General features: G+C 42.8%; 3 protein-coding genes across 8 annotated transcripts; all 3 read left to right on the top strand.

Annotated features, from left to right (window-relative positions):
• Window positions 1-638: 638 nt before the first annotated feature.
• SERPINB10 (serpin family B member 10) lies at window positions 639-10,506 on the top strand. Of its 3 annotated transcripts, XM_036397582.1 has the most exons (7): window positions 639-806; window positions 1,861-1,947; window positions 3,570-3,707; window positions 5,700-5,817; window positions 6,574-6,716; window positions 9,064-9,231; window positions 10,105-10,506. In XM_036397582.1, the coding sequence occupies exons 1-7, from the start codon at window positions 639-641 to the stop codon at window positions 10,504-10,506; spliced, it is 1,224 nt and encodes a 407-aa protein (XP_036253475.1). The 3 variants fall into 3 exon arrangements, with proteins under 3 accessions (XP_036253475.1, XP_036253492.1, XP_036253483.1); XM_036397599.1 differs by lacking the exon at window positions 1,861-1,947; XM_036397590.1 differs by lacking the exon at window positions 1,861-1,947 and having other exon boundaries at window positions 639-827; window positions 3,585-3,707.
• An 844-nt stretch (window positions 10,507-11,350) lies between these two features.
• On the top strand, window positions 11,351-20,471 carry LOC118695751 (serpin B6-like). Of its 3 annotated transcripts, none has more exons than XM_036397539.2 (8): window positions 11,351-11,509; window positions 13,694-13,787; window positions 14,185-14,362; window positions 15,238-15,375; window positions 15,953-16,070; window positions 16,302-16,444; window positions 18,062-18,229; window positions 19,195-20,471. In XM_036397539.2, exons 3-8 carry the CDS (start codon window positions 14,195-14,197, stop codon window positions 19,597-19,599), a joined length of 1,140 nt encoding a protein of 379 aa, XP_036253432.1. In that variant the 5' UTR covers window positions 11,351-11,509; window positions 13,694-13,787; window positions 14,185-14,194; the 3' UTR covers window positions 19,600-20,471. The 3 variants fall into 3 exon arrangements, with proteins under 3 accessions (XP_036253432.1, XP_036253417.1, XP_036253408.1); XM_036397524.2 differs by having other exon boundaries at window positions 11,352-11,509; window positions 13,697-13,806; XM_036397515.2 differs by having other exon boundaries at window positions 11,352-11,509; window positions 13,694-13,806.
• A 1,010-nt stretch (window positions 20,472-21,481) lies between these two features.
• LOC118695737 (serpin B6-like) lies at window positions 21,482-27,811 on the top strand. 2 transcript variants are annotated; one of them, XM_036397504.2, is made up of 7 exons: window positions 21,482-21,601; window positions 22,002-22,179; window positions 23,044-23,181; window positions 23,794-23,911; window positions 24,148-24,290; window positions 25,342-25,509; window positions 26,210-27,811. In XM_036397504.2, exons 2-7 carry the CDS (start codon window positions 22,012-22,014, stop codon window positions 26,615-26,617), a joined length of 1,143 nt encoding a protein of 380 aa, XP_036253397.1. In that variant the 5' UTR covers window positions 21,482-21,601; window positions 22,002-22,011; the 3' UTR covers window positions 26,618-27,811. The 2 variants fall into 2 exon arrangements, with proteins under 2 accessions (XP_036253397.1, XP_036253389.1); XM_036397496.2 differs by having other exon boundaries at window positions 21,482-21,620.
• The last annotated feature ends 139 nt before the right edge of the window (window positions 27,812-27,950 follow it).

Raw genomic sequence — 27,950 nt, 5'->3', positions numbered from 1 at the left:
AGAAAATTTGTTGTTGGTTAAAAGAGGAACTATTTGGAGTTGTATGTAAGATAAAAGAATTTTCTTGAAAAACATAAATTAGCAAATCCAGACACATCATCTAAAAATGGGTTTATCTACACTAAGAACATATAATAATCTGTATCTCTCTAGTAGCCTTCAGGATATATCTGGATGTAGTGAATCACCTGAATTCAACTTTTTTCAGCAGAAAATAACTGTACAGGAAGTTTAAACAAATAGAAAAAAGCCCAAAGTAGCACGGTGAGAAATTATTCTGTTTCAGTCTCTCAGAATCAAATAATAGCTCTATAAAAATAAGGGAAAGAGCAAATAAGTTTTTGAAGCAAGTCTAAACTCTGATAACATTTCTAGCTAAAATTGAACTCAGCTGATGAAAACCAAACAAACCTGGCAAGGACACTGAAAGTGATGAGGAAGGAAAAAATAGTACAGGTCTTAGAAAGAACCTGCTAGCTGACTGTACTTGGTCTCTGTGCAGTATTTTACCCAGGGATACCTTCAGACTGTTTTTGAGAGGTGCAGGCAATCTCCCACCGGCAGCTTTGTATTTTTAAAAAGAAGTGAAGGAGTGGTCACCAACCCCTCTCTGATACTTGTTTGTCTCAGGTGTACCAATGGAATCTCTCTCAGTGTCAACCAACAGCTTCACTCTGGACCTTTACAAAAAGCTGAATGAAACTTCCAAAGGCCAAAACATTTTCTTTTCTCCTTGGAGTATTGCAACTGCTCTTGCCATGGTCCACTTGGGTGCAAAAGGTGACACTGCAAGCCAGATGGCTGAGGTAAGCTCTGAAATTAGCCATGTACCACCTTCAGGGGGTTCCTACATAAATTGCACTGTTATTCTACCTATGCAGAACAGCAAGGAACAACATGGGAGGACAGTGATCTGCAATGCTGACAGCATGAGTAGGGATATTTTCTGTACCAACATTATGGAAGCTCACTTCCACTTTATTTCCATGATCTCTGCTCTTCACCAACTCTACATTTAGCTTACACTTACAGTTCACAGAGCATTACAAGGGATCTGCCAAGAAGCAGTTTTCAACATTTAGAGGCTACTCTTGGTCTTGCTTGGAGTTCCCTGTTCCATTTTAACTGCCTTATGAACAGAATAATTAAACTAACATAATGCCCAAAAAGTAATGAGGACACACCTTTATTAAAAAAATTAATATGGGACTATGATATCCTAGAGAAAGGAAATCTGGAGACAATCTCTTGAGCAAGATATCACTGCTTCTACATCTCAGCTGGTTCTGGCAGGAGTATATCTGCTTTCTCATACTGCACACAGTAAAGCAAGCTCTCCTGGACATGTGTTTGGCTGCACAGGAGAGGCAGAAGTCTTTATTTGTGACATAGTTAGTCCATAAAAATAATAATGCTTCAACAAATAATGGAGATGTGTGAGTATTGGAAATATCAGAGAGCCATAGAATATACTGAGTTGCAAGGCACCCATGAGGATCATTGAGTCCAACTCATGGCACTGCACAGGAGTCACACCATGTGCCTGGGAGTGTTGTCCAAAAGCTTATTGAACTCTGCCAGGTCTGGTGCTGTGGCCACCTTCCTGGGGAGCCTGTTCCAGTCAAAATACTGATCTATTATTAAGCAGTCCATGTGGCCAAAATCTATCTAGTAATGATATAGTTACAGAGATTTAATCAATGTCCTCAATAACATATAATTGTCCTCAATAACTTCAACAGGCTATCATTGGGTACGGCTGGTGGATTACCATAGAAAACTAAGATATTTACAACTCATGGGCATATTAATCTCAAACAAACAAGCTGTCTTTATGAACATTTATCATCATCATCATAGGTTCTTCATTTTAACCCAACTGCAAGTGAAGAAGGATCAGCTGAGACAACAAGGCCTTCTCCTGCAAGACCAAAGAAAAGAAAGATGGTATTTATTACAACAAAAGATTGTGATATAAAAACTTCTGAGAATGGGATAAGTCCAATGCAACCACTGCTTTTAGGCTTTTAACATCTGCTTGTTTTCAGTCTATTATCTACTGTCTCGGTTCAGGAAGAACTATATAGAAAAAAAGTGAACAAGGAAGAAATATGGCTGTAAAGCTTATTAATTCAGTCTTTCAAAAGCAGAACTGAAACACTAACAGCACTTTGATTGCCCATAATACTGTATCACTTGGTTTTAGATGGGCTGTGGAAAGATCAAAAAATCATTGGTCCTAATATGCTTTGGACAATTTCATTTCTTATCCCCTTTGGGATGGTTGGGATATTTTTTCTGTAGTGATAATCAACCACTGCCTTCTCGCCTGTCTCCAGCCCTACCCAATAAAGTCCCTTCCTCCTTTTGTATGCACAGACACATCAGGCAGACAAAATTCCCCTTTAAGGTAGCGTGCGTTGACTCATCCTTGCTCATCAGCTCCCCAGAGGCTTGCCAGCAGGAGAAATGGCCCAGATCTTTTTCAACAAGTTAACTCCCTAATCAATGAAAAGTATTTAACTCAATCAAGCCATGTTTTTTTCAGCATAGAAACTAAAAGAGAGCTGAAAAAAATTAAATTAGATTAACTTCAAATAAAAGGGCAAGGGGATTATATCATTCTCTTCCTTGATGGTGTGAGATGGTTCTTCAAGATGAATAACTGCACTCACATTCATTTTAGCAACTCACTGACTTCATAAATTGTACCAAAGTCTGTCCAATCTTTTCCTTCAGATATTTTCCCCTATTGCCTCTTTGTTCTGGTCCCATCCCATTGAAAAAACCAGCCTCTGCTATCCTGTGTCCTCTGGCTACCAAATTCTTTCCCAGGTGTCCTTCCTGGCAGGCCACATCTCAGCATGAGTGGGAAAAGATCACAGCAAAGAATGACAGATGAGTCACCCTGAGTCAGTGGCAGAGACTCTTGGTATCTCATGTGCAGGGCACTGTACAGGACATGGGGGAGGACAATGCATCCAGGCAGCTGGTGGGGAGCAGCTGGCAGGTAGCAGCTCATTCCTCCATTTGCAAAGCAACAGCTGGAAACAGCTGGCCAGCAACCTCATCCTCCCTAAAACCATCAACACTGACATCCAAAACAAGCTCTCTACAAAATCCAAATAGCAACAGAAAACATCCACGTGAAACAGGAAAATTTGAATAGTTGGTAAGTCCGTGCCCTGGCATTAGTTTCTGTGAGGGTAGAACACCTTCTCAAAGGCTGCCAGGATGCATTGATGGATCACTGTGAAACTGAAAGGTCTTGTGAAACTGAAAATCAGGCTTGAAAATGACAAAAATGAGGAGATTCAGCTTCCTTGATGCACCATCATATGATGCCCCCAAATGCCTACAAAGCACTGCAGAAACAAATCATTCTACCCTACATGTAGAATCCCATTTATCTAGTTATGCACAGTGCTGCAAACATATAACATTCTCAAAAAAGTTTCATTCCCTAAAACTCCTTTTTAATTAAAAAAACATGAACAATTTAAATAAAGCAGGTGTATCAGACAAAAGAAAATAAAAACCCTCCATATTAATTGGTGTCTCTTTCCAAGGATCCTGAGCACGAGGGAGCAGAAAACATCCACTCTGGCTTCAAAAAGCTCCTGTGTGACATCAACAAACGCAAAAGCACTTACTTGCTGAAGAGTGCCAACCGACTGTATGAAGAAAAGACCTACCCATTACTGCCTGTGAGTTGAACATCTTTATGTGGGAATATGCTGACATGAAGAGTGATTATCAATAGAGTGATTATCAATAGAGATGATAAAAAACTTCCAAATGATAGCACTGGGGTGTGAGTGAGAATATGATGACAGCCATGGAGGGCAGGAGAGAGTTTGGATAGGCAAGAGGTCCATCTGTTTTCAGCAGTGGGCAATAGTTTGGCAAGTGCATGAGAAAACTCTGCAGTGATTCTTCTCCAGAATCTGCTGTGGCCACCAACTGACCTGCAGCTCAGGGACTTCTTGAGCCAGAGGGCATGTCTACTCCAGTGACCCTGATGAGCTGTTGTTTCAGGACTTTGCACATTTGTTTTCTGAATCTACTTCAGCCCCCAGCACCAGGATTTCCACAGCTGAGCTGTACACTGCAGGAAGCCCCTGTGCTTTCTGAGCTTGCTGCCTGTTGGCACCACTGTTGGCTCATCTCTGTTCTGAAGGACATTTCTCCACATCTCTGGTCACCCTCATCTCCTGTGTCTGTATTTTTTATACTGTAGCATTTCTGAGACTGGAGAGGCCACAGCTGCATTGCAAGCTCAGACAGTGGACACACCATAGTATTATAAAGTGCCATTATAGAAATTTCTCTTTTGTTGCCTACTCTTTCCTTCATATTTCCTAAATTTTTATTTGCATTTTTGGCCATGATTAGGTAGGTTTTTTTTTCATGCACCTCTCCATTACAGCTTCAATACCTCATTCCTAAACCGTAACAATCGACTTCCTATATTTTAGCACTTTACCAGATCACCAATAAATATGTTAATATATATATTTTAATGTAAACATCTAAACTTTGGTTTTATAGAAAAAATACTGTAGCAAAGATGCCAACTTTGCTACATACACATACTGCTGTGGTACTCCAGCAGTAATAACCCTTCATTGTGAATGTATTTTCCTCCTCCTCTTGGTTTCTAGTCTTTTAAACAAATGAGACATATCTCTGTAGTCCCATGGATGCTCAGCCTTTGCTGACAAGTCCTACAAAATGCATTTTGGTAACCCAAAAAGACTGTAATGGCTCAGCCCTTTTACCCACATACTTCCTAATGCCCTCAGAAAGCTCCAGCAGATTTGAGATTTTTTCCTATAACAAAATGTTGTTGACACTCCTCCAATAAGTCATGTTAACCCACATACCTAATATTCCCATTCTATTAATTTGCCCCACACCGACTCATGAGTTTGTAATCATCTGTATCTCTGAAATCTTTTCAAGACTGATGTTGTAGTAATCATCTTCCAGGTCTCTGGAAGGGGGTTTTTAATGAGATTACTGTTCTTTGATTTTGGAGTTTGTTTGGTTTTCTGAGTAATCAGTAATTTGTCTTTCTGAATGCATATTGCTCATTTTCTCCATAATCTCATGTACATTTGCTTTACAGAGAATCGAGGGAATTTCCTGCTGGGAATCTCCATGAATGATTTCACAGCAGACAGCAATGGAAACGTTAATTCTGCTTTTCTGCCATGACTTTATTCTACCAGAACATTCCTTTTATTGTCCTCATAAATTTTTGGCAGGTTCCTCACCTTTGAAGCAAACTAAAAGCCTTTGTTTAACTTTATATGAGACTATTCTTCCATCTTGTACTGAACACTACTTTGTAAATCAGGGGAAAAAAAAGTATTTAAATTATATCAAAATTTCATTTTGAGAAATTTAAAAAATGTAAAGTTTTCACGGATATTTCAAAACTAAAAATTTCCACCTTTGATTTCAAACACAAAAATTTGAAGTATCAGTCTCCTTGAGACTGAAGTTTGATCAATCCTTACTTAATATTTAGAATAGAATGTATCAGGTCTTATTATAAAGGTTACTGCATGTAAACCAAGTTTTCTTAAATTATGTATTAGCAGAATGTATAATTTGTTAAACTGATTGTAACTAATATTTTTATAACTCAAGTTTAACTAAATAACCACACATTCTTTAATCCTATCTTTCAGAAGTTTTTACAACTCATCACAAGCTATTACAATGCAAAGCCACAAGCTGTAAACTTTAAGAGAGCTGCAGAACAAGTCAGAGCACAGATCAATTCATGGGTAGAAAATAAAACTGAGAGTAAGTATCACTCTGATGGCTTTTTTTCTTGTCTAACTTTCAAATATTTTGCATTTCCACATTTATTGCTCTTGCAGCCAAGAATCCATAAAAGGTGGAAACTCAGCAGGGAGGTGATGAGTAAAGTACAGCTAAATAGTCTGAAGTATGCCTCTCTCCAGCCTAACTACTACTCCTTACAAGGTCCTTCCTGCAATTCTTTATGCTGTAGCCCCCTCTGAATCATTGCTGTTCGAAGGCCTGCACAGGTACATACTGTGTGGCTACACAACGATTAGTGAGGGTTTTACTTCTGCATTCTTCAGCTGCTTGCAACCAACTTCACAGAACATCCAGGCTATTCTGCTTTACCCACTTTCCAATGCCATTTACTACCAAAATTCCAATAAATAATTTTTTTTTTTAAACACAAAGAATTCATAGAATGGTTTAGGTTGGTAGGGACCTTAAGGATCATCTCATTCCAAGCCCCCTGCCATGGACAGGGACATCTTCCACTAGATCAGGTTGCTCAAAGTCCGATCCAACCTCGCCTTGAACATTTCCAGGGATGAGGCATCCACAACTTCTCTGGACAAAGGATACAGAGATACTTCAAAAGGTCATTTTTACCATATGTACAAGATAAATACATATTAAAAAGCCTCCCAAAATGCAAACACTTTTGAAAGAGAGGTAGGCACAGACAAGGAACAATTAAAATTGGCAAGTTGCGCAGTCACACTGGAATAACTGTCTCTTTCTCTGATTTTGAAGGGAAAATACAGAGTCTGCTGCCTGCAGGATCACTCCATTCTCGCACTGTGTTGGTCTTAGTAAATGCCATTTATTTCAAAGGAAAGTGGGAGAAGAAATTTCTGGAGAAAAATACTTCTGAGATGCCCTTCAGAGTAAGCAAGGTAAATTCCTTGTCGATATGCCTGTTGTCCTATGTCAATATGTCTATTACTGAGGAGAAAATACTTCACCTGTATTTCATATCCCACTGCCACACTACTTATTGCTGACAAAGTGCTATAAACTCAGGGAGAATACCAACTGTGTAAAGAACTCAGCATTGTCTTGTTTATGCATATCCATGAAATCTGGATTTTTTATTTATAACTCCTCAGTACCAAAATACTTAGGAACAGTTAAAGTTAATTTTTTAAAAAAGGTAAGCTAAGCAAAGTTAAGAAAAGCAGCTTAAGGACAAGAAGAAATTTCTCTAAGTACCATTTCCAAATGGGACCAGGTTGCTTTGGAGAGCAATGTTTACACACCTAGGGCTCACTTCTGCTCTCGGGACCCTGAGATTATGTGATCTAATCCAGCTGTTCTTCCCACACCTACCCTGGGTGTTGCACCAAACCTCACAGGGAATTTTCATGGGGTTTGTCATTTTAGCTGAGTGTGTGAGGGTGATCTATTCCAATGATCTATTCATTGAGCTATCAGTTTTTAAATGATCATGCACTGACAATTCCCAGTAGCTGACGACACACATATTTTTAGACTGTGTCAAAAGCAAGCAAAACTATTTGTCAATGGAAACAAACATTTTGTTTGACATAGATTTAGGGTGCAAATACCTTTTGTATGCCAGGCAGTGTGAAGCAATTGATGTGACTATGTACTCAAACCTACTACACTACGTGTGCAGTTTTAGGATCTGTCACAGCAGAGGGCTGTGGTGGGTGACCCTTGCCACCCACCAGGTGGCCACTGAGCCTCCCTATCACTGCCCCTTGTCAACAGGATAGGGGGAGAAAAATAGGATGAAAAGGTCACACATGGGTCAGGGAAAGAACAGGGAGAGAATTTACCAATTGCCATCACAGGCGGGAACAGGTTCAACTTCAATAAATTAATTTACTGCCAATTCTCAAAGTAAGTTAGTGAAGTAAACCAAGCATAAAGTGCCTCCCCCCCACCCACCCTTCCTCCCAGGCTCAACCTCACTTACAACTCACCTGTGCCCCAAAGCAGTGCAGAGGACTGGGAATGGGCTAATGTTGTAGTCAGTTCATTGCACATTGTTTCTACAGCTCCTTCCTCCTCACACTTTTCCTCTGCTCAAGTGTGGGGTCCTGTTTTTATCTTATTGCAAAAGTCCTATACCTTCTCAGTGATTGCTCACGGACAGCTCCTCACAGCACTGAGTCCTTCTTCTTCACAGCACAGCCAACAAACTTCAACTCTCTCCTCACCCACCTAACCCACTCTTTTGTGGCACTCTTCTTCTCATTGGACACAGCTGTGGCCTATTAAGGGCAGGCCTGTTCCTAATCTTTGGTGATTAGTACAGCTGCAACTCCTCAGGTGTGAGACTACCTTCTGCACTATCTTTATTTTCTTACATTCTATACCCCCACCAGGTCCTATCTTTTCAAAATCCTTCACATTCAATGCGGGTCCTTTCCATTGTCTGCAGTTTTGCAAGAACTGCTCCAGTGTGAGTCCACTGCAGGGTCACAGGCGATGCCAGAAAAAGGCTGCTCTCCACAGCATGACAGGTCCTGCCAGGAGCTTGCTCCAGCATGGGATCTCCAGGGGTTGCAGGGTGGATATTTGCACCACCATTGTTTTCACCAGGCTCCAGGGGTGATCCTCACCAGGATCTCCAGGGCTGCAGAGGAATCTCAGCTCCAGGGCCTGGAGCACCTTCCCCACCTTCTTCCCCACTGACCTAGGCATCTTCAGGGCAGTTTCTCCCACATCATCTCACTCAGCTGTCCCAGTTCCTTTTGTGCAGCAGTTTTTACTCTTTCATAAACATGCAATCACAGAGGCACTATCAATGTCACTGACTGGCTCAGATTTGGACAGTAGCAGGTCTGTCCTGGAGCCAGCTGAAACTGGCTCTGCCTGACAGAGGCATCTTCTGAGGTCTCCTCACAGAAGCCATCCCTGCAGCTTCCTCACTACCATGCAAACCAAATATATTGGTGCCAGAAAGGGTTTAATTCACAGGGTGAACAGCAAGGCCTGCAGAGATACTTGATTATCAAAGCTTAATCTTTATTTTAAATTTAGAAATACATTACATGAGATTCAGTTAATAGGTATTTAGCTTGTGTGTTTATACTAATTTTTATAAAGATCTCAAAGACTTTGAAAAGAGGGTGTATGTGATCCTGTCTAAAGAAAAGGGTCCTGGTATCCAGATGCTGCTGAATCTTGTACTTGTTTTCAGTTCAATGAAGCAAGTAAATTTTATCATCCTTTTAATGTGTAAGGTAATTTTTATGTCTGAATTTTTTCCAGACCAAGACTAAACCTGTACACATGATGTTTTTGAAAGATAAATTTTTCATACTCCATGAAACCACCATGAAATTCAGAATCATTGAGCTGCCATATGTGGAAAATGAACTCAGCATGTTCCTTCTCCTTCCTGATGACATCAATGATAACACTACTGGCCTGGAGCTGGTAAAGCTGACCTACTGTTGCATCACATATACTATGAAACAGTAACAGAAACAGATGAAAACAGTGAGAAAGAACAAGCTTCAAAATCACAGTAGAATATTTCTGATGTGCTCGTACTTTGTTTCAGAAACTGTAACACCATGATTTTCAGTTTAGGATTCAGGACATGCGGTAACTTTGCAAACGTAGTACATCTAAAACCTATGTCCACATAACAGTTTTAGCCTATTTTGTATCCTTTTTACTATCACCAGTATAGCATAGGGAAAGCAAGGATCATCTCTGAATCACCATGCCCTAGAGTTATCTTCTCCTGAGGGCTGTATTAATGAATTTTTATGTCATTTTCAGTCTGGATTTCCAGCTGATGGTTCGGGGTGGGGTTTCTCAAACTAAGTGCTGACTACCCTGACCCAGAAGGTGCCCACAGCAACTCATGACTACGCCAGGATCATTTTCAGATTCTAAACAGAGCAGAGCAAATACTTTTATTTGTACCTTAGTTCCCATGCATCCCATTTATTTATCACTACTAAGAGAAAATGTATCCATATACACACACATCAAGCACCTATTATTATTGTTATAGGTAATACACTGCAAAAAAAGCAATGTTCTTCACACCAGGGGAAAAAATGATAAACTACTCTGAGGCTTCAGGCCTCCCCACCTTTAAAAAAATACACAGGAATATAAGTCACTCAGCACTTTGTCAGATCATGCCCTGTAAATATGATGCATGTTGCATCTGTAGTCACTGCTGGTAGCTGGGTCTTGCTTTACATGTTCTTGATGAGCAATAAGACACTGGTCTGTGCATGTCTTATCTCTGTCCTTCACATTCCAATTGCTTTCTTCCTCAACTCATTGCAGGTGGAAAGAGAGCTGACATATGAGAAACTGTCTGAATGGACCAAATCAGACAATATGATGAAGGCTGAAGTGGATCTATACCTGCCCAAGTTGAAGCTGGAAGAAAACTATGACCTTAAATCCCCTCTGAGCAGCATGGGGATACGAAATGCTTTTGACCCGGGTCAGGCTGATTTCACAGGGATGTCAGTGAAGAAGGATCTTTTCATCTCACAAGTTATTCACAAAGCTTTTGTGGAGGTCAATGAAGAAGGTACGGAGGCAGCAGCTGCCACAGGTGTCTTGATGATGAGATCAAGAGTCCCAACAATGACTTTCAAAGCGGACCACCCTTTTATCTTCTTTATCAGACACAACAAATCACAAACCATCCTCTTCTTTGGCAGGTTTTGCTCACCCTAGTCAGTAAGTCCTTGCTGTGCAGAGCAGGAGATGCTTGCTTGCTAGCACAGAGGCAAACCCCAAACCTGAGGCTTTCTGTAACCAGGGGAGCAGGACTTGAACCCCTTCCTCATTAGACCACACACTCTGGTGCCTGAGGCACAGCTACTCCAATATCTCCTTCCTAAGCTGAAGGGACAACCATGGCAGTGCCATGGGGAGTGTGCAATGCCTTGCAGCCACAGAGCAATCCTAGCTATCATTTGTATCAGGCCGTCATGTGTAGCTCTGCCCTTATCACTTTATATCACCATGGCATTTCTATCTCTCCCACTCACAGCACCGTGCACAAATATATTTTGCCTAATTATGAGGGCCACTTATCCTCATGTGGTCCTAGTATGTACCCCCAGCCTACAGCAATCAGACCCAGCTCCTGCTTTTTAGCCCTAGAGTTAATACTGGAGGCAAATCCTCCCTACCTTCACCCTGTGGCCATCCCCTTGCTTTACTTCCACATTTCAGCTGCAAGTCTTCATCAGCCCCCAATAACCCTCATGTTGCTCCAGATTCCTTTTAATAAAATTAAAAAAAAAATACAGCTTTCTTAGGGCTGTTTGCCTCCCTCAAACCCTCAGGAATGCGAGGAAGGGTTAAGCCCGTACGGTGTCTGGCTACAGCAACAGCTCGATTTGGCTCAAAGCAATCCTAGCTAGAAATAAGGAATTAATAGCGCCTCACGGACCTGGGGTGCTTTCTGTCAGCTCTGCCACGAGAGGGAGGCAGAGGTGGACAAACACGGGCCGTGGCCGGCGGAGCTCAAACGGGAGGGGAGAGGCGGCTGCCGAGACTCCCTGAGGCGGGGGGGCCGCCATTTTATCGGGAGGGGCTGCGGCGCCTCCCGTTCCCGGCGGCCAAGGGAGAAGCGCCTCAGCCTCTGGCTAGATCCCGGAGGGGCCGGGCTCCTATCCTTTCCCTCTGCTCGGCTGCGCTTCCGGGAACAGGGAAGGCGGCGGCCGGCGGGGTGAGTGCGGCGGCCGCGTTGCTGCTGCGTTGTCTTGAAGGTTTTCCACGGGGAAGCCTGTGCCTGTGTTTTTTAGGGTTTTCTTGTTTGGCGGGTTTTTTAGGAAGTAGGGCTGAATGGCGTTGCTTTTATTGCGTTTTCTGTTTTGTTTCTTTTTCTTCCCTCTTTCGTGACATTCCCTAAACGCAGCTGCTTCTTGCCAGCTGGAGCCGCGGCGGTGCGGCTGGAGCTCTTCGTGTGGGTGCGCCGGGAGCACTGCGGGGTTGAGGCGTCTCCCGCGGGTCAAGCCCGGGGCGGGGGCGGAAGAGGAACTCTTCGCTCCAGGGAGGGCCAAACCTTTGGCTTTTTGTGCCTCAGCTTGCTGGAACAGTGTCAGGTTCCTCCCTGTCCTTCCCCGCCCGTGCAGAGGCGCAGGGGTCAGGAGCCCGACAGCAGCGGGACCGTGTCATTCCCTGTGTCCCAGGGAGAGCTGCGATGCCAAGGCCCATCACTAGGAGCTGTCCGCGCTCTTGCCCTGCAAGTGTTTTAACATCGCTCCCAACTCTCCAAATCCTAAATGAAGCCTTTTCCTGTAAGAAAGCCTGCTTTGGTTCAGTGCATGGGAAAAAGGGGTGTCTGTGCCACAGACAGGGCTTTGTCCGTGGAGATGGACATGGCCTGGTGCTCACTGCCCCGAGTTCCCTCTGGAGTTGAAAGAGTCAGCTTGAGACTCCTCTGATGTAGCTGACTCACCGTGGGGAAGCGTCCTTGTTTGCCGGACACTGATGTCGTAGTTTTTGTGGGAAGTGTCTCTTGGGTTGCGAGCTGGAGGAGAGCTGCAGCCTGCTGTGGTTTCCCCATGGCGAGGCCCTGCAGTGGTTGTCTACTAATTGATTTACATACAGCCTTTCAGTCCATAAAGACTGTCCTGAAGCATAGATGTTGACTGCTGAGAATATACACTTGAAATTCAGTGGTAGGAACACAAAACCTCTGCAGAAGTGTCTCATTGCTGACCTGCAGAGCATGGGGAGAGCAGAGTAAGGAATGAGTTGCTGTCAGCAAACCCTTTGACCACTGAGGGCTTTGCAGCAGTTTACAATTGACTGACAAATATGTATTTGTATCATGACGTTTTTTGTTCCTTAAAGTGTGGTCATTGTGTATTGTCTCTGAAACTGTAGATTCCAAATTGTGCATTGTGTCTGATGAGAAGTTTGTCTGTAGTTATGTTGCTACTCCTGAGCTGCAGAGGAGGCATAGTTGACTGTGCAGATGTAACTCCTAGCCTTGTGTCACAGCTGTTGAATATTTTTTATTATACTTATGAATATTAATTATTATTTAAATGCCCCTGAATTTCAGGCAAGCAAATAGTGTCAGTTGCATCCTTTTGTCTGTAAATTCTTGCCTGTTGTGGAAGTCCTAAAGACACTTTCTAGAAAACAGAAATTTAAATGTAAATTTCTGCCTGTTGGTGTCACTATTCCTGTGTGTTTTGACCCGGAGGTTAAAAAAACCGTATTGCTAGCAATCTGCAGATACTGGGATAGTAGGAAAATTCTGGTCTACATTGTAACTAATGTGAATGCTATGTGTCTTTTCTTTATTCTGTGCAGTGCATAAATTACTCATTCAGACACAAGTGGAGGATTGTTTCCATCTAAGCATGCTTGTTTTTTGGTTGTATTCTTTTCAAGTTACGGGAGAAGAGAAATAGGATTAAATTGCTACTGGTTATAGTAAAGCTGCTAGCAAGGAATTTTCTTGGTTTGAAAAGCATGCATGTGGAAACTTGCTCTTTTCAACTCTCTAAGATAATGAATCAGTAGTATGAATTAGGTGGTGGTTTTGTATTTGGTAGCAACATGTCAACACTAGGCCCTGCCTAATGAGAAAAAGAAAAGAGATAGTAAAACCTATCAGCATTTATCTTATGATGATTTATGATACTTATCTGTGGTTAACTCAGTGTTCTAGTACCTATTGCTCATTTAATAGGTGTGGTGTTTAATCTCAGATTCACTGCCTATAGCAGATGAATACAGCGTATGACAGTTTATGATTGTGTGCGTTGCCATGTTGCAGGCAATAAAATGGAACTAAAATGAACTTTGATTTTTTTTTTCTTTGTAATACAGCAGGAAATTGCAGTTACCTGTCATGCTGGTGATGTAAATTTTTTTCTTTCCTTCTTTTATCTAGCAGGCCAAGTCATTCTGCTGACTTCTCCAAGTCTGGCTGGCAGGTTTAAAACCCAGTGTACCCACGTAGAAGCAAGCTGCAGCTACCACTGAAGGTCTGTAGAATTAGAGAAGGTAAGAATTGGTAATTCTGCTGTTCTGATGTCTAACTTTGCCTCTGGTGGTCTAATAAATGGAAATTATTTTCTATGTGAAGTCAAGAGAAACTTCTTTCAGGAAGTCCTGACCAAAAAGCTGTTGTGCCTGATCACCTCAAAAGAAGTCACACTGTGTAGGTATGGGATTGAAATTTGAAGTAGCCTCTAAATTAGTAAAATAACTCAAAGGTGTAGTATGGGATCTCAGGTGCTTGTGGCACAAGTCAGTTTTCAGTGAGCTGATAATTTTCCAGCCTTTGCTGCCTAGTTTATGCTGGGAAGTGTAGAAGGTAGAAATAACTGTTTTGTATTCAAATAAATTTGAATTGTTCTCATTCTGTGTTTTATGTCCCAGGCTTGGAAGCATGGAAAGCCTCTGTGCAGCAAACAGCACTTTTGCTGTGGACCTGTTAAGAAAGCTGTGTGAGAAGAAAAGCGGGCAGAATGTGTTCTTTTCACCATTTAGTATTTCTTCTGCTTTGTCTATGGTTTTACTGGGTGCAAGAGGTAGCACTGAAGCCCAAATAAGCAAGGTAGGTCAAAATAAACTTGGTGGATTGCATTTGATGGGATCATATGAGGAAGAGATGTGTCATCCAGTCTGTGACATGCATTTGTCTAAACTGTGATTGTCACTGTGGCATGAGAGAGCAGAGCTCTTCCTCTGGTGTTTGTATAACGACAATCAATTTTCATTGATTTTGAAAGGGGACATTCTTTCATTATGAAATAAGAGTTTCCTGGTTTTGTTGTGTGGTGATTTTGGGTTTTTTTTGAGACACATCATCTTTAATATGTAATTGAGAGGTGTTTTGTTTTTTTTTTTTTTAATTTAGCTTTATCAATTTCCAGCTCCATAAAATATTTTGCTCTGCTTCTTCGCTTGGGCTTAATATCAGACAACATATGTTTTCAAAACATAGCCAGACACATAAAAATAAAATCCACAGTGACTGAATGCCAAACTGTAAGCATGGTTTAGACTTTTTTGATTTAAACTTGCTTAGGTAGCAGATAGTACTTGTCATGTGTTTTACATATGACCTGAAAAAGTTAAGTGCAGAATGAGTCCTTTTGGTTCTGTTATTGGGCTCCTTTGCAAAGTGAGAGATGAGTAAAAACCTGTATTTTTAAAAAATATTTACTGTTAAGAAAAGTTTCTCAAAAATTTTTGTTGCCATTGTTGGAAATACTCAAAATGCATCTGGACACAGTCCTGGACTATGGGCAGTAAATGTTCCTGCTTGGGCAGGGCTTTGTAGCAGATTGTCCCCACAGGTCCCTTCCAGACTGAGCCATTCTATGATCCTGTAGCTCTTGCCTTGAGGGAAGGAAAATCAGGACTGCTGACTCTGCTGCTCCCCAATTTATGAGTTGTACCAGAACTGCAGATGTTGTCTTTGTGCAGGTGCTTTCTCTGAAGAATGCCCAGGATGCTCACAATGGGTATCAGTCCCTTCTCTCTGAAATTAATGATCCAAACACCAAATACATCCTGAGAACTGCGAACCGGCTCTATGGAGAAAAGACCTTTGAGTTTCTTGCAGTGAGTAGCCATTAAATTTGTGATGATTCTTAGGACAATGCACTTGCTGCCTCTTTCCTCTGGAGGTCAAGGCAGGCTTTGGGGTTTGATTTCCAATGTTTCTGTGCTGAGAGTCAGGAGTGCAATGGATTCTGCCAGAGCCTGCTGTCTGAACTTGGTGGAGAATCTCCTTTAAATAACATGGGATCTGAATATGGCAAAGCACAGTAAAGTCCATCAGTGTCTACACTTGAGGGTTCTGTGATGCATTCATTTATTTGGCTGTGGGACAAATGGTTGATGTATCTCTTAGCAAAAGTCTTACAAAGAAAACATATTAAATCGTATATACCTGAAGCATAAAATACAAACAGGAAAAAAAATAACCATACTACAGGGAATAAGCCATTTGATTTAATAACAATTCCTAGTTCAAAGAAGTGGTATAAATCCTAGAAGGAACTTGTCAGTGAGAAGTTTAAGCTATATGACGCTGGGGAAGGAAAGCTGGCAGATTTCCTTGTAGAATGTAAGAATCACCTGTGTCTGAATGAGAGTGAATCTCTTGCTGAAAATCTGTTGTGAATGTCCCTGTTAGTCATTTATAGAGTCCAGTCAGAAATCCTACCATGCTGGCCTGGAACAGATGGACTTCCTGCATGCTTGGGAGGATTCCAGGAAACAAATCAATAGCTGGGTGGAGGAAAGAACTGAAGGTGAGTGCTTTTCCAAGGGCCCAGTTGTGTTTAATGGAAGCCATTGTCTGGGTAAACACCTAGTTCAGGATATAGGATTGTGAATTCAAACAAATCAAATGCTGAGCTGTTGCTGTGCCTGGTACATGATTCTCTATTGTTTATTAATCGCAGACCAGATACTATCTTGGATAGTAATTAGATCCATGTCAACCTCTTAATTAATGTGTGTTTTTTCTTTGTGCCTTAAAGGTAAAATTCAGAACCTGTTGGCAGAGGGGATTCTGGATTCCCTGACCAGGCTTGTGTTGGTGAATGCCATCTATTTCAAAGGCAAGTGGGAAGAGCAGTTCAACAAACAGAGTACCAGAGAAAGGCCATTCCAAATTAATAAGGTATGATGTGCTAAAATGCTGACAATACCCTGTTAATCTGAAGTAGCCTGAATTGACCACCTTTAGGAAGAAATTAAATCTTTCAGTCAGGGTTGCCTTGGGTGGGATGTATGAGATTCGTTCTGTCCCCTCCCTTTCATATGAATACCATCTTTGCTGACTTTCTCTGAACTTTCACATCATTAATAGAACCTTTCATGTAGCACAAAGACAGGTGTGAAAGCTTGTGAATTTAAGTCTTCTTCAGTCAGAGCTTCCTTGCTGCATTCCTGCCCCTGAGCCAATCCAAAGTAAATGGAAAACAAATTTCCTCTGAAGACCTGTGTTCTCTGCAGCCTTGTTTTTAGAAGTAGATCAGTGCTCCTGAGGAGGACTTGGCCTCTGGCATGGGCAGGCTGTGTCTGCCCCTCAGGATTCTTTGCAGCCCAGGGTTGGCCTCCAGAAGTCATGAACAAGACCTGGTAATGTGCCTTCCTTAACTCACCTGCTTGAAGCAACCATTGAGGAAAATTGAAGCCCTCATGCCTGCCTGGAAACTGTCCCTCCCTGCAGTGGTGAAATAAATCCAGGAAGGCTTTTAAGTGCTACTAGAACTTTTAAATAAGGGAGTGTTACTGTTCACCCCATACTCTGTACAAGAGCTTCAGAGACAGGTTTGGTTCCTGACACCTTGTCCTCCGTGAACATTTGGAAATGCAAGGTGTAAGCTGAAACATTAAGCTAGTTATTTTACATGCTGTTCAGTAACAAAGAGTTACTTTGACATCCCAGGAACATTTCCAACATCTTATGAAATTATTTCTCTGACTCTTGCACTTCTTATGAGTAACTGGATGATTTTCTATTGTGTTGTGGCTTTCCTTTTGCTTGTCGATCCTTTTTATGTGTCACTGCTGTTGCAAAATAATTTCTGCCATATTCTTTCTGGGCATTATTCCAATGGGCATTAGTTTAATTACAAAAAGCTGCTTATTTGAAAATCTCATGAAGGGAAGAGAGAAAGCAGTGAAACTGAGAAGAAGGAAAATAATGATGTAAACAATAGTAGCTGATGCTCCATGTGGAAATAGAATAAGATAGCAGAAAATGAAAATGAGAATAGAATCTCTCCCATTATTACTATCCTCATGACTTTTAAGAATTCATAATAATACTCTTTCTTGGTAGTTTTAGTGGATTTTAAAATTACATTTTAAAATATTTTAAGTCTTTGTTATACATTTTAAAATATTTTAAGTCTTTGTTATAGCCACACAGAACCACATGGACTAACAATACATACACTGAAATAACTTATTCTTTTATTGCAAAGAACAATGCCCCTGCTTATTACTAGCTCACTTTAGTGCTTGGCACTAGTTCTTAAGTTAACAAAAGTGTGAGAACATGAATTTACCTTAAATGAATATTCCCAAACATTTTTACGTTAATAATTAAAAAGGAAATCTCAGGATTTTTAGTTATTAACAAAGGACGGTGTGGTGTCTGTGCTCTGTGGTGTGTGATCAGTTCCCTTTGGTCAAATCCTAAAAGGCCATGAGTAACTTGCTGCCTGCTTTGTAGTGTGAGACCAGCAGAGAAGCTCAGCACTAACTGTTGGCATCTCTTGATTTCTAGAACGAGACCAGACCTGTGCAGATGATGTTCAAGGAGGCAAATTTTAACATGACCTACATTGGGGACTTCCAGACCAAAATCCTGGAGCTGCCCTATGTGGGTAATGAAGTGAGCATGATCATCCTGCTCCCTGATGCAATCCAGGATGGCTCCACAGGCTTGGAGAGAGTAAGTAGTTGAGCTGAGTGCAAAGACAGCCTGAATCCTTCCAGGGAAGAAAGTCTGATATTGCACAGAGACCTGCAGTTGAGTTCCACCTGCAGTTGAGTTCCAGAGCAATTGTGTCTCTGGTGCTCAAGGCCAGCAGAAATGTCCCTCTCCTCCCTGTCCCCAAAGGGACAGCCCCTGCTATGTCAGTGCTGCTCAGGCCGTGTGCTGCTCCCTTAGGCAGAGGCTCTGGAAGCAGAGCTGGCCCTGCTCAGGGGCAGAGGTCAGCTGTGGTTGTGGGGAAGGCACAGTATGGTGATGATGGAATGTGGAGAGGGGATTTTGGGTGGGCTCTTTGGAAGTGCTGGGGCTTGTCCTACAGTACAATTGTTGTGTTGTGTGCTGAGCAGCTGGGAGGTGGTGTGTGGCTCACTGGCTTGGAAAGAGGCTCAGAGGAAAGGGCAGGATCTCTTTTGTGGGGAGGGTAGGATACCTGTTTGATCTCTTTGGAACTCTGGACCAGGAGTTTATGAATAAAGTTCTCTAAGACTGACTGCAAAGGGCCTTTGTGAACACACTGTTTTCATAATGCTGCTGACTGACCTGTAGGATGAACCTTTGGTAAAGTGATAGAAGAACTGGGTTTAGATTCTTTGGATCCTTGTTAACTGTTCTGTGCCTTTCTGTCCCATAAGAAAAAATTAAAAAAATCCATGGACAATTTAACATGTTCTGTAGAAGCTAACATTACATGGAGGAGATTGATCCCTATTATAGCTATCAGAAAAAACAGTAGGTAATGATCTTGGCAGGGGCAGTATGCTCTAGTGAGAGGTAAAACTTGCAGTTTTGACTTGAGAAACACTGAGCAGGTAAAAAAAGATGCATCTTATACAATATAAACAAATCACATAATCAGTTCATTTGCAAGTATAACTCTGATTCAATTCTCATTGTAACTAAGTAAATCTGAAATTTTTCTTCAGCTGGAAAGAGAACTTACATATGAGAAGCTAATAGATTGGATCAATCCTGAAATGATGGACTCTACAAAAGTGAGGGTGTCTTTACCCCGATTTAAACTGGAAGAAAATTATGATCTGAAACCGCTTCTGAGCAGCATGGGAATGCCTGATGCATTTGATTTGGGGAAGGCAGACTTCTCAGGAATCTCATCTGGGAACGAGCTGGTGCTCTCTGAAGTGGTTCACAAATCCTTTGTGGAAGTCAATGAAGAAGGCACTGAAGCAGCTGCTGCCACAGCTGCAGTGATGATGATGCGTTGTGCAATGATAGTTCCAGAATTCACTGCTGATCATCCCTTCCTCTTCTTCATCCGGCACAACAAAACTTGCAGCATTTTGTTCTGTGGCAGATTTTGCTGTCCCTAAGGAGGAGATGTCTTGGCTGCATAGGTGCCTTCAGACAATAAATTCATATTTCCCTAGAACAAGGTGACTCATTCTGCACTAATTGTCTCTTTCAGCTGTGCCTGAACTTCTTCTGTAGTCTTGATCTTAGGCTTGGCAGGAATAACAGATCTGCTTAGACAAACAGAGCACCTGCCACGTCCAACTCCTCCTGTGCCTGTGTGCAGAGGTCTCCAGGTTCTTGCTGACACAAGAACCATCCCACTTGCTCTGTGAGTGCTTCTTCTGTGCTTGACTTCACTTTTGGTGTCCAGCAGGCAGAGTCAGGCAGTGAGAGCCCATGGGATTGTTACTTTTGCTTGTGACAAGGCTGGAGCACATTTGTAGCTGCCCTCCACTTTTACCTTCCAGTCTCTCCATTGAGTGCCTTGATACATTGCCTGGAGCTGAAAGGAGTTTTTGGCAGCCTGTTCCAGGTATTGCAGAACATCCTACATAGATGGGGGCTTTTAGCTAACAACTGGAGCCGCACTTAGGCATGAATGGGAATGAAAGTATGCTGTTATAAGAGATGTACCTGGGAGGTATTTGTGGGGTTGAGTACCTTTATTCCTCACTCCAGGACACTTGGGTTTATTACCTGTCCCCTGGTTCTGGTCCTTTAACAAAGAATGAAATAAAAGGGCAGATGCTGCCTATGGAATATTTGAAGGAGAAAGTTAATTTCAATTTTTTTTTTTTTTGCTACTATTATATGTTTATCCTATTAATATTTTCTTAAACACCATAGTTTACCTGTATAATACCAAAGACAGAGATGTAACAGCTTTCCTTATATTGGGATGTATTTTGTGGGTCCCGTTCCTGGAATAATAAAAGAAGTATAAGCACTGCATGGTTCTATGTCTCCTTTTTCAGTTCTAAATTATACCCGTATGTGTCGGGCTGTGGCAGGAGGAAGAGCCTTCTGGCAGGGCCCGGCGGGGTTGGGTGTCGCTGGCCCGGCCCGGCGGGCGCTGTCTCCTCGCCGCGGTTGTCGCCGGCCGGGCAGGGGCGCGGCCAAGCGGCCCCGGCCGCACTGGGGCTGCGCGGGGCGGGAGGGGCCCGGGGCAGCTCCGCGCTGTCCCCGCCCGCGGGGCATCCTGCGGGAATGGGGCGGTATCGCGGTGAAAGGCGGAACTGTTTCCTCGGCTCCCGAAACCGCAGCGCTGCTCGGGCAGCGAGGGGTGCGGGCTGTGAAGGGGTTTGGGTGCGGGGCTCGCACGGGGGGAAGCAAGGAAGCGAAGGCACCACTGGGCCGTTGCTTTAGATGTTGGCTCGGGAGGTGCCGGTGTTTTCTTTAGCACAGAGCTTGCTAAAAGACCTTTGCAGAGCTGCCGTGCCGACTGTGTGTCTGCCTGAGAGAGCTGGCATCGATATTAGGAATTTCTGTGGGAGGGCAGTGCAGGAAATCCCCAAATTCTGATGCGAACTTCTGCCCACATTTGGGTATAAAAGGAAGCAGCAAATCTGCCAGTTCTGCTTCAAGAAGTGTGGGGGTAGCTGCTGCGTGAGTGAAATGTGTGGGGATGCGGGGTGTGTCAGTCAGAAGAGTTTTAACGTGGGTTTGCCGGCACAAATCCTTCCAATTTCCAGTTATAATGCAACGAATTTTTCTTTTATATGTAGTCCCATTAACTTGGAGCGATTAGTAAAGTTGTTGGTAATGTGCGGAAGAAATATCCTATTATAATGTGATTTATATTTGCTTAGTATGGTTGGGGATTTTAGTTTGTTTGGGATTTCTTATGTGAAAGAATATTCTTATTTTTTTATAATATTCTTAATATTCTTTTTTTTTTTTCGATTTGTTTGTGAGGGTTTTTTTTCTTATTTTTCGGTAAAAGATTGTTTTAATGACAATGAAATTCTTGCTTGTTCTCTTGCTTTAGGGCAAAGTCCTTCTGCTGGCTTCTCCTAGCCTGGTGGGCAGGTTTAAAACCCAACGTGCATACACAGAAGCAAGCTGCAGCTACCACTGAAGGTCTGTAGACTTAGAGAAGGTAAGAGTTGGTAATTCTGCTGTTCTAACTTTGGCTCTGGTGGTCCAATGAAGGGAAATTATTTGCTTTGTGAAGTCTAGAGAAACTGCCTTCTATATGGACGACCAAAATGCTGTTGTGCCTGATCACGTCAAAAGATGTCACCCTGTGTAGGCATGGGACTGAAATTTAAAAGCAGACACTAAACTGGTAAAATAACTCAAAGGTGTAGTATGGGATCTCATGTGCTTGTGGCACCAAATCAGTTTTCAGTGAGCTGATAATTTTCCAGCCTTTGCTGCCTAGTTTATGCTGGGAAGTGTAAAAGGTATACAAATAACAAATAACTGTTTTGTATTCAAATAAATTTGAATCATTCTCGTTCTGTGTTTTATGTCCCAGGCTGGGAAGCATGGAAAGCCTCTGTGCAGCAAACAGCACTTTTGCTGTGGACCTGTTAAGAAAGCTGTGTGAGAAGAAAAGCGGGCGGAATGTGTTCTTTTCACCATTTAGTATTTCTTCTGCTTTGTCTATGGTTTTGCTGGGTGCAAGAGGTAGCAATGAAGCCCAAATTCGTAAGGTAGGTCACACTAAAGTTATTGGATTGCATTTGATGGGATCATATGAGGAAGAGATGTGTCATCCAGTCTGTGACATGCACTTGTGCTAAACTGTGATCGTCACTGTGGCGTGAGAGAGCAGAGCTCTTCCTCTGGAGTGTGTGTGTAAACAGAACCTGTTTTCTTTGGTTTTTCAGTGTGAGCTTTGTTCAGTATGAAATGAAGAATTTTCTGGATTTAGTGTGTGCAGGTTTTTGAGGGTGATCTTCCTTAATATATAATTAGAAGGTTCCTGGAATTGCTTTTTTTTTTGATCAATAGGTGGCTACATAAATTATTTTCTTTTCCTTTCTTGCTTGGGCTTATTATCATATGATACATGTTCTCAAAAAGCAGCCAGGCATATAAAACTATATTAAAAATCCCTGTGCCTGTATTTCAAACTGGTAACTGCAATTTGATTTATTACTTTTTAAAAATGTGCTCAGGTAGCAAATATCTCTTGTCTTGTGTTTTATGTAGGATGTGACACTATTGAGTGCAGAATCAATCATTTTGATTTGGATGTTTGCTTCCTTTAAATGTGGGAGTGAAGTATAAACTCTGATCTTTTTTCCATGTACTTCATGAAAATTTCTCAAATACCTGTGTTGTTCCTGTAGTTGCAGATAGTCAAAATCCATGGACACAGTCTGAGCTACCAGCTCTAGGTATCCCTGCTTGGGCAGGGCTTTGTAGCAGACTGTCCCCACAGGTCCCTTCCAGACTGAGCCATTCTGTGATCCTGTAGCTCTTGCCTTGAGGGAAGGAAAATCAGGACTGCTGACTCTGCTGCTCCCCAATTTATGAGTTGTACCAGCACTGCAGATGTTGTCTTTGTGCAGGTGCTTTCTCTGAAGAATGCCCAGGATGCTCACAATGGGTATCAGTCCCTTCTCTCTGAAATTAATGATCCAAACACCAAATACATCCTGAGAACTGCGAACCGGCTCTATGGAGAAAAGACCTTTGAGTTTCTTGCAGTGAGTAGCCATTAAATTTGTGATGATTCTTAGGACAATGCACTTGCTGCCTCTTTCCTCTGGAGGTCAAGGCAGGCTTTGGGGTTTGATTTCCAATGTTTCTGTGCTGAGAGTCAGGAGTGCAATGGATTCTGCCAGAGCCTGGTGTCTGAACTTGGTGGAGAATCTCCTTTTAAATAACATGGGATCTGAATATGGCAAAGCACAGTAAAGTCCATCAGTGTCTACACTTGAGGGTTCTGTGATGCATTCATTTATTTGGCTGTGGGACAAATAGTTGGTGTATCCCTAAGCAGAAGTCTCTTAAAGTAATTTATAAAATTAAATGTCATGTCCATAAAGCACAAAATAAAAACAAGAATTCCCCCCCCCCCCCGCCACCATCCTTGTCTATGAAGTGTAGAAGTTTGGAGTACTGTGCATAAGACATAACAATATTGATTCTTTGTTGAAAGAAGTGGAATAAATCCTAGTAGGAACATGTTACCGTAATGGCTCTGTATGATGCTGGGGAAGGAAAGCTGGCAGATTTCCTTCGGGGATGCAAGAATCACCTGTGTCTGAATGAGAGTGAATCTCTTGCTGAAAATCTGTTGTGAATGTCCCTGTTAGTCATTTATAGAGTCCAGTCAGAAATCCTACCATGCTGGCCTGGAACAGATGGACTTCCTGCATGCTTGGGAGGATTCCACGAAACAAATCAATGGCTGGGTGGAGGAAAGAACTGAAGGTGAGTGCTTTTCCAAGGGCCCAGTTGTGTTTAATGGGAGCCATTGTCTGGGTAAACACCTAGTTCAGGATATAGGATTGTGAATTCAAACAACTCAAATGCTGAGCTGTTGCTGTGCCTGGTACATGATTCTCTTCTCTATTGTTTATTAATCGCAGACCAGATAGTATCTTGGATAGTAATTAGATCCATGTCAACCTCTTAATTAATGTGTGTTTTTTCTTTGTGCCTTAAAGGTAAAATTCAGAACCTGTTGGCAGAGGGGACTCTTGATTCCCTGACCAGGCTTGTGTTGGTGAATGCCATCTATTTCAAAGGCAAGTGGGAAGAGCAGTTCAACAAACAGAGTACCAGAGAGTGGCCATTCCAAATTAATAAGGTATGATGTGCTAAAATGCTGACAATAGACTGTTAGGTGGATGTTGTCTGAAATGACCACCTTTAGGAAGAAATTAGATCTTTCAATCAGGGTTCCCTCGGATAGGCTGTGTGAGATTCCTTATTCCCCCTCCCTTTCGTTTGAAGTCTCTCTTTGCTGACTTTCTCTGAACTTTCACATCATTACTAGAACTTCTGATATAGCACAAAGACAGGTGTGAAAGTTTGTGAATTTAAGTCTTCTTCAGTCAGAGCTTCCTTGCTGCATTCCTGCCCCTGAGCCAATCCATATGAAATGGAAAGCAAATTTCCTCTGAAGACCCGCTCTGCAGTCTCGTTTTTAGAACTGCTCCTGAGGAGGACTTGGCCTCTGGCATGGGCAGGCCGTGGCTGCCCCTCAGGATTCTTTGCAGCCCAGGGTTGGCCTCCAGAGTCATGAACAAGACCTGGTAATGTGCCTTCCTTAACTCACCTGCTTGAAGCAACCATTGAGGAAAATTGAAGCCCTCATGCCTGCCTGGAAACTGTCCCTCCCTGCAGTGGTGAAATAAATCCAGGAGTATTTGAAAGTGCTGATATAACTTCTAAATAAGAGAATGTTGCTGCTTACCCCAAGACTACCTCCAACAGCATTTCAGAGACTGCTGGAATGACTAGGATCCTGCCACCTTGGTCTCTCCCTATTGGAATGTGTTGAAAAAGCTGGCAGGAGTATCCAAAGACACTGTTGCTGTTTCTATTCCGTGCAGCTGTGCAAGCTTACAACCAGGTTTCAAGTTGCAACGCCGCAAGATACAGGGCAGATGAATAATCTCAACTTTTGAGTTGTGGTGGAATATTGTGCATTGCTGCTGCTCCTGGGCAGGTTTTACCTCATGCTTTCCAAAAGGCAGTGTTAGGGCTGCAGTGAATAGGACTGCTGTCGATCAGTGGTGTGTGATCAGTTCCCTTTGGTCAAATCCTAAAAGGCCCTGAGTAACTTGCTGCCTGCTTTGTAGTGTGAGACCAGCAGAGAAGCTCAGCACTAACTGTTGGCATCTCTTGATTTCTAGAACGAGACCAGACCTGTGCAGATGATGTTCAAGGAGGCAAATTTTAACATGACCTACATTGGGGACTTCCAGACCAAAATCCTGGAGCTGCCCTATGTGGGTAATGAACTGAGCATGATCATCCTGCTCCCTGATGCAATCCAGGATGGCTCCACAGGCTTGGAGAGAGTAAGTAGTTGAGCTGAGTGCAAAGACAGCCTGAATCCTTCCAGGGAAGAAAGTCTGATATTGCACAGAGACCTGCAGTTGAGTTCCACCTGCAGTTGAGTTCCAGAGCAATTGTGTCTCTGGTGCTCAAGGCCAGCAGAAATGTCCCTCTCCTCCCTGTCCCCAAAGGGACAGCCCCACAGCCCCTGCTATGTCAGTGCTGCTCAGGCCGTGTGCTGCTCCCTTAGGCAGAGGCTCTGGAAGCAGAGCTGGCCCTGCTCAGGGGCAGAGGTCAGCTGTGGTTGTGGGGAAGGCACAGTATGGTGATGATTGAATGTGGAGAGGGGATTTTGGGTGGGGTCTTTGGAAGTGTTGTGGCTTGTCCTGTAGGTGTTGTGTGCTGAGCAGCTGGGAGGTGGTGTGTGGCTCACTGGCTGGAAAGAGGCTCAGAGGAAAGGGCAGGATCTCTTTTGTGGGGAGGGTAGGATACCTGTTTGGGCTCTTTGGCAATCTCATTGAGGAAGTTATTACCAAGGCTTCTTGAGTCATTTATTCCCCAAATAAAAATGAAAAGAAAAACACACAGTCTTCATGCATAACAAAGGGAAAAACCCCATGCATATTATGTGCTATGTGAATAAGCAAACAGAAATCAGTACTTTGGTTATGTAATATGATCTCAATTGTCATTGTAATGAAGTAAATTTGGATTTTTCTTCAGCTGGAAAGAGAACTTACACATGATAAGCTGATGGGTTGGATCAGTCCAAAAATGATGACATCTACAGAGGTGATGGTGTATTTACCCAGATTTAAACTGGAAGAAGATTATGATCTGAAACCGGTTCTGAGCAGCATGGGAATGCCTGATGCATTTGAGTCAGGGAAGGCTGACTTTTCAGGAATCTCACCTGGTAATGAGCTGGTGCTCTCTGAAGTGATTCACAAATCCTTTGTGGAAGTCAATGAAGAAGGCACTGAAGCAGCTGCTGCCACAGCTATGGTAATATGTGGATGTTCCGCTGTTATGTCCACTGCAGAATTCACTGCTGATCATCCCTTCCTCTTCTTCATCCGGCACAACAAAACTTGCAGCATTTTGTTCTGTGGCAGATTTTGCTGTCCCTAAGGAGGAGATGTCTTGGCTGCATAGGTGCCTTCAGACAATAAATTCATATTTCCCTAGAACAAGGTGACTCATTCTGCACTAATTGTCTCTTTCAGCTGTGCCTGAACTTCTTCTGTAGGCTTGGCAGGAATAACAGATCTGCTTAGACAAACAGAGCACCTGCCACGTCCAACTCCTCCTGTGCCTGTGTGCAGAGGTCTCCAGGTTCTTGCTGACACAAGAACCATCCCACTTGCTCTGTGAGTGCTTCTTCTGTGCTTGACTTCACTTTTGGTGCCCAGCAGGCAGAGTCAGGCAGTGAGAGCCCATGGGATTGTTACTTTTGCTTGTGACAAGGCTGGAGCACATTTGTAGCTGCCCTCCTTCAGACAATAAATTCATATTTCCCTAGAACAAGGTGACTCATTCTGCACTAATTGTCTCTTTCAGCTGTGCCTGAACTTCTTCTGTAGGCTTGGCAGGAATAACAGATCTGCTTAGACAAACAGAGCACCTGCCACGTCCAACTCCTCCTGTGCCTGTGTGCAGAGGTCTCCAGGTTCTTGCTGACACAAGAACCATCCCACTTGCTCTGTGAGTGCTTCTTCTGTGCTTGACTTCACTTTTGGTGCCCAGCAGGCAGAGTCAGGCAGTGAGAGCCCATGGGATTGTTACTTTTGCTTGTGACAAGGCTGGAGCACATTTGTAGCTGCCCTCCACTTTTACCTTCCAGTCTTCTCCATTGAGTGCCTTGATACATTGCCTGGAGCTGAAAGGAGTTTTTGGCAGCCTGTTCCAGGTATTGCAGAACATCCTACATAGATGGGGGCTTTTAGCTAACAACTGGAGCCGCACTTAGGCATGAATGGGAATGAAAGTATGCTGTTATAAGAGATGTACCTGGGAGGTATTTGTGGGGCTGAGTACCTTTATTCCTCACTCCAGGACACTTGGGTTTATTACCTGTCCCCTGGTTCTGGTCCTTTAACAAAGAATGAAATAAAAGGGCAGATGCTGCCTATGGAATATTTGAAGGAGAAAGTTAATTTCAAATTTTTTTTTTTTGCTACTGTTATATGTTTATCCTATTAATATTTTCTTAAACACCATAGTTTACCTGTATAATACCAAAGACAGAGATGTAACAGCTTTCCTTATATTGGGATGTATTTTGTGGGTCCCGTTCCTGGAATAATAAAAGAAGTATAAGCACTGCATGGTTCTATGTCTCCTTTTTCAGTTCTAAATTATACCCGTATGTGTCGGGCTGTGGCAGGAGGAAGAGCCTTCTGGCAGGGCCCGGCGGGGTTGGGTGTCGCTGGCCCGGCCCGGCGGGCGCTGTCTCCTCGCCGCG

Source organism: Molothrus ater, chromosome 1 (assembly GCF_012460135.2).
Source record: "Molothrus ater isolate BHLD 08-10-18 breed brown headed cowbird chromosome 1, BPBGC_Mater_1.1, whole genome shotgun sequence".
In the NCBI taxonomy this organism is placed as follows: Eukaryota; Metazoa; Chordata; class Aves; order Passeriformes; family Icteridae; genus Molothrus; species Molothrus ater.
The sequence above is the reverse complement of the archived record's forward strand: the minus strand, read 5'-3'. Positions and strand labels throughout refer to the sequence as shown.